Genomic DNA, 12161 nt, shown 5'->3' with positions numbered 1-12161 from the left:
CATACAACATCGCAAAATCATTACACTTTATACATTTACGCTTGTTAGTAAGTGGTCTTATTATTTGCTGCCTTTGAAAGATAACTGCCAAGTTTGTTGGTGTGTTGACACAAAAAATTCTGTGAGCTACATTTAAAAACAAAAAAAATCTGCTGCATAATGATAACAGTGGTCAGCGGGGTAACTTCTAAACATCAGAAAGCAGCAAAAAATAAATAAATAAAAATGTTTGGTATTGGTGAACAGTCCAAGATTTTCAGTGTCTATACTGTTAAGACACCAAAAAGCAACAGATTTACATTTCATTTGAGCTGCATACTTGTTTTTTTATGCCATCATAAACCAGAATCATTTGAAAGTGCTTTAACCTCCTAGGACCTGGCGTCCACATATGTGGACATCACATTTTGGGTTATTTAGACCAAAATATTCAATTTTGCTCTACATGGGCCTGACATCCACTTACGAGGACATTATACTACTACTGTTCTATCAAAATTTTAAACGAATATCCTCATATGTGGCTCTTATTTTTCTTTTTAAAAAAAAAGGTAAAAAAAAAAAAAATCTGGTAATTCTTTGTTTTTACATTCATCGGGCCCCAATATGCACAAATATCAAAGAGAAATGAAAAATGCATGTCGTGGAAGAGTTCGTGTCTTCGGAGGTTAAGGAAAAGACCATACAACGTTCGAGAAATAACTCTACCATTATCATACACTTGTTGTCAGTGGGAAGGAAGAACTCCCTGAACAGGAACTCTAAAATGTAATTCCTGCTTATCTTTTAAACATTTAATAAGAATTATGGTTTGGCGCTACAATATCACAAATTGGTGGAGCGGTACCTATAACTTTGTGATTATATTGCAGTTCAAAGTAATACATTTAATTAGAGATCCAATTACTTAATCTATCCGTGGATCAACAGAAAATAATGGTTGGCAACTATTTAAATAATTAAAAACATTTTCAAAAGAATACTGTCAAATAAGAAAAATTGTTGCTTTTCTGTGTCTCTACTATGATGATGCCACACTGACTCCAGAATGTGGTGATGAGTGGCCATTAAAGGTAGATTCCTTCCTCTGGTTCTCGAAGGCTAAATATAATCACTAGCAGATAAAGTTTTTGGGCATTACTCTTGCTGCAGTTATGACTATGGTTGTAGCTACTGCTACTGGGGTGAAGATGATTTACAAGTTACATGTCTGATTAAAGCCCCAATGGGAACGTCTGTATTTACAGTACTGTCTTGGCCGACATCACAATTGTATGCGTTATAAAAGCAACTATCTTGGAACGAACATGGTCACAGTATAGTCATTAGCTATCCACCAGTAGCAACTAACTCTACATTCAGAATTATTTATGTGACAAAAGACTCAGTGCATTTGTATATCTATTTATGGTGAAATAAGCTGGATAAGGACAGAACCGGTATGAAAAGCCTCAAATCTCCCAAACAAAAAAGTGTGTACACTCTGTTTTAGTCTTGGCCCCGGGTGTTGCGGATATGGTTTACAGTCTTTTTTTCCCCTCCAAATTTTAAACTTTACTCTAAAACCTTTTGGGCCAGATTCTAGTGTTGGCTACCCAACACTAGAATCTGTGTGTGATCATGCTCGGTAACGTTTTAACGTCACAGTCTTAAATATTTGCCTTGAGGAAATTGTGTTATCCATCAGACCCAGCAGTCCTAAAGCACAGAAATAAGATTCACATGTAAGTTGTTTTAGGTGGATTTTCACTTCAAGTTAGAAAGGATTTAAAAAAAGGAGACAACAAACAAAACAACAACAACAAAAATACAATTTGGTCATATGATCGTCTTTTAACCAAATCTCTCTCGAACAAGCATCATGAGCTTCTTCTTGCCCTTGTATATCTGTTTTAGGTTGTCTATGAACTGTGTGAACTGGATGTGTCCGTCGTGTGCCATGAGAAATGTTTCTCTGGCTTTGCTGAGGAACTCGATGAACTCGCTGTAGTGGCGTGGGCTGATGTGCGTCAGCCGAGAGTGCGTTGTGTTGATGTAGGCCCCGATTGTGGCGTCCAGTAGCTGCCTGAGTGGAGTTTTGTCCAGAGACATCAGCTTTCCAGAGTTTCTGCGACTGTGTAGTGCCACCATGCCACCTGGTGTTGTTAGAGTGCACCGGCGTAAAATGTCCGACAAGACAGTGGCACACTTCACACTCTTCACCACTAGAGGGATGACGGCTGCCAGTTCGTTTTTACCCAGGGAGTGGCTGAGAGCACATGCCCAGAGCACATCATTAATGGCCGGGTGTGTGTCTTGGTTGTAGCTTAGGTTCAGGTGAGTCATGGCTAACGTTGCTAGTTTGTAGGCCCTTGCTGGATAACCGCGGTGCTCCATGTAGCGTGCTATTGTAAACAGCTGTGTGTAGTTCATTCCAGTGGCAGCTGCATCCAGTACAATCTTATAGGCTGTTTCAAAGGCATTGTGGTCCTTTTCACAGAGTGTCAAAGCTGAGAGGGCACAGTTTTGGGGGTCCTTCATGGCACACTGCAGGGCTAAGGTGCGGGCAGAGTTGGCCAGGTTCTCCTGCTGATGGCAGTCCAGATGCAGGCGGACAATAGTGCTGTTGGACATGACAGTGCTAGCCACAACACTGGTTGCTTCAGTGGGGGTAAAGAGGGTGAACCAGTTCTGCATGATGCTGTCCAGAGCAAACACGCCTAGAAAGACAGAAAAAGAAATCTTAGCTTGACAGTTAAGAGGTTTTTAAAGTGAAGCTTTCAATCGCAAATGTCACTAAGTATGCTCTACATTTACCACATTTCCCGATGAAAGTCTAGTACCGAAAGCGTGTGAAGTGTAAATCATAAGACAGGAGATCTAGTGATGCTGAAAACTGAAACATCATTATCCTTCCATGCAAAAACCTTGAACGAATCCAAGCAGAAATAAAAAGGCAATCTAAAATGACTATTATATTTTGAACCTTTCAAAACCACCGTACATATTTTATTTAACAAAACATGCAATACAGTTCTGATCTGGCCTTGTAAATGAAAATCATTAATTAAAACAGCTTATTACATTGTAATTGGACAGTTTGTTGCTAATTCCTCTGACATTATATGATTTGGCCCCCACTCCACACCAGGCTGGCATTTTCTCAATGAATCCATTCAAAGTCCGCTCACAGAAACAGGGTCCCCTTGTCACTCCCCTGCATTCACAAGAGATCATCTGGAAGGAGGGTTTTCCTCTGTAGAGCTCCCTCCCCCTGGACTTAGCTTCCTGTCCACTTCAGGGAAATCAGCCACTGGGTTTCAGTATTCAAGGCCAAACATAAGGCCCACTTAATCAGCCAACAGCCCACAATCTCCCATAATTACTGACCTTCCAGTCATTCCATCTCCCTTGCAGAGAGCTTTCCAAAACCCACTTATGAAGTCTGACCTGCTGTTTCGCAAAAGTCCCTAAATCTCTAAGCATTCACAGGCACAAACATCTTTACAATCTATTTGTAGCTAACTGTTTGCTATTCCCTTCCCACAACAGGGCACAGCAGGCCTGTCGAGCTTTTTCTACACATGTATGAGTAGACTCTGTGGTGCAATAGAAAGACAAACTGAACTGCATTGTACTTTATACAAAATTTAACCACAAGCACAGCAGCAGTGTAAGAACTGAAATAAACAGTGTGCTTAAAGAAGCAGTCCGTTTATTGCTGGTTACTCATGATAACAGCATAACATAAATGACACTCTTCTCCAACTTCATGTCTTGGACTCCTGTTTTAAGTCCACGCTTTAAGGCCAATCCTCCCTGAAGCCAACTCTCTTCTAATTGGCTGTTCCTTCCAAACATAATTTTAGTTTAATTATTAGACAGTGTAGACTGTGTTATTGTATGTTAAAGTATTCAGATACAACCTAACCTGTTACTTTTTAAGTTGCGTAACCGATTAAATGTTATTGCATGACCAAGATTTGTGCTGATTCTGTCTCATAGATGGCAGGGGAACAAACATAGATATATATAAATCTTATAAAGTTTGTATCTGTCTTGTGTGAAACTTGTATGAAAAGCATACAAGAGTGAAAACGGATATAAGATCCCTTGAAAAATTATACAAATGAAACTTGTATGTTTTGGATACTTACTAAAACAATATATGAAAGTAATGAGAAAGTGGCCACTTTCATGAGTAAATCATATAAGCCTTATATGATTCACTATATGAAGTAGGCCACATCTTATGCAAGTCTTTTGTAAGTTTTTACTATTTCTTTTCCATATGGGACTGCTGCAATGCTCTCACTCTTAAACCTGTGCATGGCACATATAAGAGGTTTTATCCCAAAATTTCACCATTAGATGATATTAATATGCAGGTTATAATATGCAGAAACACAATTTATATAAAAAGACACCATTGACACCTCTGACACAATTAGCACTGTAAAGAGGGTGTGTGTCACGATTTCCTCTGGTATGAAAAACTCACCGACTTCAGTAGCACAGGTGACAAGCCAGCGCACCATCTCTCTCCGACGCCAGTTCAGTGTAGACAGGGTCATCCTCATCACCTTTACGAAACACAAAATTAAAGTCTGTACAGTGTGTGTGTGTGTATGTGTTCCTGTCTAGCTATCTTTGTGAGGACCGAAATCTGCATTTTACTATACTTGTGAGAACCAACAGTCACTTGTGAGGACACACAACCCGGTCCTCACAAATTTGAAGGCATTTTTTGAGGCTCAAAATGTGGTTTTAGTGTCAGGGTTACAATTAGGTTATGGTTAGGTTTAGGGTAAGGGTTAGGGTTAGGCATTCATTTTTAATGGTTAGGGTTAGGGGCTAGGGAAAGCATTATGTGTGTGTGTGTGTGTGTGTGTGTGTGTGTGTGTGTGTGTGTGTGTGTGTGTGTTTCTTTACCTGAAGGCCCAGCTCCAGGGAAACCTTGAGCAGCGTGAGGTCAGGCAGGCTGTCCATGAGAGTGGCAATTTTGAAGGCATCCTGGGCCAGTTTAAAGATGTGGGAGGAGGAGTGGATGTTCTTCTGGATCGACTCTAACACAGTTTCTAGCTTGCGAGCATCACCTGGTAACACATCAAACAAAGCAAATGGAGAAAATACAGAATGTCACCAGGCAGGCCCTCTAATAATACCTGGGTAGTTTTCAATTACCTTCTTCTGCCAAGCTCATCCAGTGCCACATCATTATAACTTTATATATTTCTGGTAACGTTCCTGAACAAACATTTCAACATTCCCACTTCACACAGCAGCTGCTCCGGTGTGCAAAGTTCTTTACTGAATAAATGCCTTCAAGCAAGACTTGCAGTATTTGAACATTTATTGCCTGTTCAACACTATGTTTCTGTTTTTCATGTGCTTTGATCACACATTTCCAAAAGATATTTAAAGTAAAATCTTAATTAATGTAAATGGGTGAACACAGCAGAAAGTGTAACCTGAATTGTGTACTGTTTGCACGCAGCTCAGTTTGACACAATTATCCTTCTAACAACTATTTAAGGTGACAGACTTTTTGCACCTTCTTTCCATGTGGTGTGTTGAAAAGGCTAAAAACACTTTCCCTTCAGATGTAATCAGGAACTACATTATTTTGAGGGTACTCTAGCTCTTACATGTCCTGGGTACCTGCAGGTTTTTTTCCAAAATAGTTTCTCTCGCTTGCCATAGGTAGCAAATTTTACTTTAGTCTTGTATGTGGTCGCACACGTCAGAAAACATTAAATACCTCTAAACTAAAGGCGAGATTGCTCTGTCAGGAGGCTGTTCAGTTTTTTTTGAGAAGTCTAAGTTGACACCATCAGCCTGAGAAGATGCAGCATCTCCTCAGCTCACTGTGCCTTCAATCCAATTTCCTGTTTATCCTGGTTGAGGCTGTTCTAATTTAATTCATTTTATCATTGAAAATAATTCCCACATACTGTGGGGAAGTACTTAAATTGGTGATAAGCAGCATAAAGGATATTACCATCAGAGCGATATTAGGGCTGTCACGGTATCAGATTTTCACTTCACAGTTTATTGTGGGGAAAAAAAGGTTGCCATCGTTTCCATGGTATCAGTTTTTAGATTTTAAACGTTTCATCTTTTTCTTCCCATTCCTTCTGTCTTCTACACAATCATCTTCTTTAGTCTTTATTGTTTCCTGCCTTTGTGTTTAGATGTTTGGTTTGGTTTTGGTTACTTCCTGTTTTACTTTGAAGGCTGGTTGGTCTTTTGTTGCTGTTTTACTTTTGCTTGTGTTCTTTTTCCCCTGTTCTGATTATTGGCCCTGCCCTCAGTGCTTTTCTATGTTTCAGTGTTTTCACCTATCTGATTACCATACCCTCCCTTTGCGCGCACACTTTCTCAAAATCAGACATTTCTTCTCCCTCATTCCATATGCGTCAAGTGGCCCCTTTTGTTTTACTTATTGGTTTTGGGTCACTTTGGGATTTTTTTGACAGTCAATAAAGTCTTTCCTTTTGCTGTTTAACCTGTATTTGTGTGTTGCATGATGAATAAACATCACCCCAAAGCCTACAGGTGGATGCTGGGGTGGTGTAGGGGTGTGTTTGATGGAGCCATCTACCTGAACTCTACAATAAATAGTAGTAGTAATTTCCCCTATATTGCAGCACTGTGAAATAAAAGATAATATTTTTCATATGTGCATTACTGACAGTATTGATGTTTCATTTTTAAATCTGATGGTTATCATGAATATCAGGTATTTCTATCTTGCCATGTGATCTGTTTTCTGTATATATATAATTCTGTTTGATCACAAAACACCTCAAAATGCACTTTTCCAATCTTGAGTCAATGTACGTTTGTGTACCTTTAGCAGCAGTGAGCATCGTGGAGGCCAGTTCACACTGTTGAGTCTCTATGTGGCTTAGAGTGAACCAGCGAGGGTATCGGTTGGGCACCACCGACACTATGTGGTGAGGCCGAGACAAGTCACTAGAGGGGTTTGTGGACTCCAGGACCGGCAACCTGAGAGCAGTTGGAAAAAAATTATATTAGTTCTTTATTAGACAGGAAGAGATGTGACCTCTCAGAAGAACACTTCATGGAGGTAAACAAGTTATCAGAGTGTAATGTTTCCCTTACAGGATCAATCAATAGTTTTTCAGTGCGTGTCCGCACACCTGAGCTCAGGTGGATCTTTGCCTCAGGCTATGAGCACTGAGGAAAGGATGGATTTAAAAATAACTTTTCCTTTTCAGCCAAACCACAGAGATGTTCTACCAGATATAGCTGATGTACTTTTATAATCATCTTTTGTTTTTAGGTCTGGGGGGGAAAAAAAAAGTCTGATCGATTTACATAATATAAAAATCAGAGAAGTTTAATTTAAACAAGACGAAATAAAGGTTCCCGTGGTGGTCTAGAAGCAAACCAACAGTGTGTATTTATTATTCACACATTTTTCTAAAACTCCTCCTCAGCATTCTTGAATTATTCAGTGAATATTCCAGCAAAAGGAGGTTTTATCATTAAACAGTGTCCCAGATAACTCCTCAGTCTGCCTCTCTTCTTTTTCCATCTCTAAATCATGAACCAGTGGAGACTTAAAGCGGGCAGAGAGGCAGGTTATATTAGGAGGTGGTGTTAAAATTCCAGCCTTAATCGGTCTTTATGTAAATGCACATTTTCCTTCTCTCTTTCAGGCATGCAGACTAAAACTGATCCTCTGTAGTGAACGTCTAGAGGATGATTTGGATGATGGACTGTCATCATTAACCCCCCAACTTCCTTCCTTCCAACATGAAGGAAGTCTGAATGAAAATGATCGCCTGAAAATGTTAGCTTAGCGCCACTATTTGCATGTTTTTTTTTAGTTTCTCAGCCATTTCGTCTTGCCTAATCTAGACGTCTATTTTTTACTATGAGTTCTAGATAAAATATTTTTTGTTTAGTTTTTGCTAGCTTCATTTCCTCAAGAGATTTTGCCTTTTGTTGGCCTGTCATTTTAAATAATGTATGATTCAAGTTTCTGCAGTAATTCTGTAGGTAATAACCACAAACCTTTCTAAAGTTACACTTCAACCGGATGTACACTTTCTTATGTGCAGGCACATGCTGCACAAGTATACATGGTGGCTACTAACGTAGGCTTAATATAGAAATATGAATCATGTATTGTAATTTCTATGACTTCCTCAGTTAAATAAAGGTGACGTTGACTTACTGCATCAGCCTGTGGTACAAAAATACCATTTTGTACACAAGACAGCCCTTATAACACAACACGCCCTAGTTCAGCTTCAGTTGATACAGCTTCAATACAATACACAGATTTTTTTTTTTTTTTAATTTAAATTTCTTTTAGGTCACTTTGGTGGTTTGTTCACATTCTGTTAACAGCTTCAGGAACTTACAATAAGTACCTTTATCACTGATGTTATACAAGTACAAAAGGTACTATATCAGTGGTGGATACTAGTATTCTGTCCTTTTTAAAAAAAATCATGTTTTCAATGGTTGTTGTACTGCCATTGAAATCACACATGAGTATTTTTCCATACAGGATATTTAGAATTAGGTCCTAAGACAATATAGTTTGGAGGTGGGGAAAAATAAAAGACAGGCGATAAAGGAAATTACCTTGAACTGTCACCTTGTCTATCCATTCAAAAACAAGCAACTGGAAAGTGAAACATCCTGTTTTCAGAATGTTGTTGGTTTTGTTTTTATGTTTTCTCATGTCTATATTTAAACTACATTTAAATATAGACAGCATGTAACTCACCTCATAGCCCTCAGTGCAATTCTATATGCCAGTTCAGCATCGTGAGGTAGCAGGGAGGTGAACAGAAACTTGGCAAAAGTGTGCATGGGGACACTCTCTCTGTAGAGTATTTCCCCCAGACCACTGTAAGGACCAGCTGGAAGAAACAAGAAAGACATGGATCAGTTCAGTCTGTACAGAGTCGACGTGAATACAGATGAGTGCAGAGAAGAGCTTCATATATGACTGGGTGGTAACCCTATGTACCAGATTGTTTCCCAGCCTGACGTTAACAAGTTTGATAGTGCTGATTAAACCCACAAAGCAAAGTCGAAGTGTGTGAGTCAGCTCTGTATCAGAGGGTTGATCACTGTGTTGGTGAAACAGAAAGCAGAAACGTTTTGCTTTTAAACTGTGCAAGAGGACATCCTGAAACATGTCAATATGCATGTAGTTCTAAAGAAAATGAAACAGCTTCTAGGAAAAGCTTTCAAGTGCTGGTGTGGTGGCACAAAAAGGGCTTATTTAGTATAATCGCTTCTATTAAATTCAATATTGGTTTTCTCTAAGACAATAATTCAGTTAAATTAAAGAAGTTATTGGATTTAATTGAAATGCTGGGCTCATTCTCAATTTTCTCATGCTTTATTTCTTTATACTTTATAAATAAAAGAGCTAAAATGTGTTAAAAGAAATAAAGATTTACAGACTTTGATAATATATATTAAAATGATTATTTCCTTCACTTTTTTAAGCCTTGCAGCTGTTAGTGGATAACTGCCCTGTTCTTTGTGGAATATACACTCCAAGCTCACTGGTTTTTACTTCGTATTCAAGTCTCTTTTTAAAAAAGAAAAAGAAAATCACAATTATGTAGTTTCATTTTTAAATTCTCAGATCACCTGGAACAGGTTTTTCTACACTAAAATAAATAAACTATTTTTAACTGTAAACGAATATACATTTGGTACTTCTGGCAGATTATGGTTTTTAGTGAAAGTTCAGTTTTCCATTAAAAAAATGGATCTTTTTAACATCTTAACCTGGAATCTGAAAACAATTCGCATGAAAAGACTAAAAACAACAGTGAGTTAAGTTTGTTCTGCTGTACGTGAGAAGTAAACTAAAACAGACTACAATGTGTGTCCATAGCAAAGAAAGATCATGTCGCACAATACAACAGTGTTGACTCATGGATGTGCTTTTAATATGCTTTTGGAGAACAGCAGAGCTTTCTGGCACAGGAAATGTCAGCTTTTAGTACGCTTTTGCTGACAATAGAATAGAGTAGAATATCACAAGATTATTTTGTGTTGACATTTTTTTTCATACTATCAGGACAGCGAATAATTTTACCCAATAAACACAACCATGGTGTGCAAAAGACATATTGGCAGGAAAACTAAAGCCATAACATACACACAGACAAATACACAGCGACAACAGACTGACAATGCAAACAAGTCCACAATTGTAAATACGGGACTCCAAACGAAGCGTAAACGTACATGTACAGCACAGAACCTGTAAAGTACACAGAGTTAACAACCTTGTACACACAGAGTCTGTTCTTTAAGCTCACTGTTCGAAAAAGCAGCTTAATGTTGTTAAAGTTGGGTCCTACTCACCCTCTAGCAGTAAGACAGCTTGCTTCCGGAAGATCTTCACCAGCATGTCATTTAAATCAATTTCTTGAAGCTTGCCCAATAGTTGCTCTTCATTGCGACACACTTTCTCCTGAGCGTAAAGGCCGTCTGGCATCACTCTCTGCTGCCCCAGTCCAATGAGAGCTGTCTCCACGGCCAACGACAGGAAAGACTCTCCTTCTTCCAAGAAACGCTGCGCTGGGAAAACCGGATGCTCCGTCCATCTGCCTGAACCCAGCGAGCCTGAGGGTAAGAGAGAGAGTTGGGAGGAGGACAGGGTGAGAGATGACTTAGCAAGGACAATGTCCCCTTTGGGGTGCAGATTGAGCTGAGTATTGATAAATCTACTGATCTGTTTGTTCATTCTCGTGTTCCATTTTCCTCACTGTGTACCCTCCTGATGGTAATCATGTGTTTTAATGGTTTAATGATGTCTTGGCAGACCTTACAGTTCATCCCAGGAGAATTAACAGTCCCTAATGAGCGCGCGCACACACACACGCACAGTTATAAATAGCACAGGCTTAATTGAAAACCTTCCCACCAAAAAAAAAAGCCTTATATTCACTACAAAAAGTTCCTTCACTTCTTGAACTCATATTGACAACTCATATTTTTACCCATCAATCTACACTCAATAAACCTTACGAAGTAAAGGTCCAAGAGTCTCAATGCAAACCACCACAGCTGAAGTGTGTATGAGCAGTGTATGTATGATACACAACACTTTGGTATCAAACAATTTCTCTTTATAGTTGGTGCTTTGATACCATCTAATCTTTTCATAGAGTTCGTCATACATCTAAAAAGAGAAGCCCTCTGCAGAGAAAAAAAACATGCAAACCAACTCAACAGCACTGCACTAGTTAGACCTTTACAGTAAAACAGCTGGATGAGTCAGTCTGAGCAAAATATTTATGACTGCTAAGAGCTTAAGAAATTGTATATAAAGGGCTGAGAGAACACGAGGAAAAAAGACAGCTAAGTGAAGGATGGTGGCAGTAGCTCCCTGCTGTGGTGGTGCTTCTAAGAAGGGGAAAGGGTAAGGGAGATCAGTTAGGACTAAGAGAATAAATGCAGCCAAACAGAATTTCTTAAAGAAACCCCCCCCAGAGACCAAAGACTGGGACTACAGTTCAGCTTTTAGCGTAACAAGAATCTAAACTGGCAAAGATAATAATGGAATGGTCTCAGGACAAGTCTTTAGGGCTGAAGTTGAGTGTCTCAGCCAACACCCCACAGACTACCTGTGGAAAACTCTGAATACAGCAGTTCAGATGCTTGCCATGCCATCCTGCCAAGCCTGACAAGAGGTAGAAAACAAAATGGGATGAACTGCCCAAATCTAGGTGCTGCATCTTGGAGACCTCCACCCTCGACAGGAAAAGCCTGTGGAGGCTTTTCCAACATGACACAATTACATAACTGCAGCTAAGGGTACCTCTACAAAGTACTGAATTAAGTCTCTGAAAACTTCTTTTAATAAGGGGATTTCAGTTTTCATTAAGAATTCATTGTAGATTGATGGTGATTAAAATCAGGGTTATGTTTTTAAAATTAAATCTAGAACATAAAAATGAAGGGCCCTGAGCAGTTCCTGAAGAAACTGTTCTTTACAAGCAAAACCGAGTGCTAATGTGACGTCTGTTCTGGCTACAGTACGCTGAAATTCGTCTCGCTGAGCTCCCTGCATAATTAATGCATTTTAATTGGAGTGTTTTTCCTGCTGCATTTCTTATTCATGAGCTGTTATTGGAGGATGACTGGAGGCCAATCAGCATGTCTGT

General features: G+C 39.2%; 1 protein-coding gene across 1 annotated transcript in view; it reads right to left on the bottom strand.

Moving 5' to 3' along the window:
* Positions 1-1424: 1424 nt before the first annotated feature.
* Positions 1425-12161, bottom strand: part of LOC146629344 (zinc finger SWIM domain-containing protein 6-like) — a 48725-nt gene continuing 37988 nt past the window's right edge. The window contains exons 9-14 of the mRNA XM_085358517.1: positions 10357-10617; positions 8750-8885; positions 6833-6990; positions 4912-5075; positions 4481-4562; positions 1425-2699 (exon numbers count right to left, since the gene is read on the bottom strand). Of these exons, the coding sequence (XP_085214643.1) occupies positions 1834-2699; positions 4481-4562; positions 4912-5075; positions 6833-6990; positions 8750-8885; positions 10357-10617 (1667 nt within the window). The 3' untranslated portion in view covers positions 1425-1833. The remainder of the gene's footprint in view (positions 2700-4480; positions 4563-4911; positions 5076-6832; positions 6991-8749; positions 8886-10356; positions 10618-12161) is intronic.

The sequence above is a fragment of the Diplotaxodon limnothrissa genome, linkage group LG7 (genome assembly GCF_057381915.1).
Source record: "Diplotaxodon limnothrissa isolate DT_005_m linkage group LG7, D_limnothrissa_male_GT1.1, whole genome shotgun sequence".
NCBI classification, from domain to species: Eukaryota; Metazoa; Chordata; class Actinopteri; order Cichliformes; family Cichlidae; genus Diplotaxodon; species Diplotaxodon limnothrissa.
The sequence above is the reverse complement of the archived record's forward strand: the minus strand, read 5'-3'. Positions and strand labels throughout refer to the sequence as shown.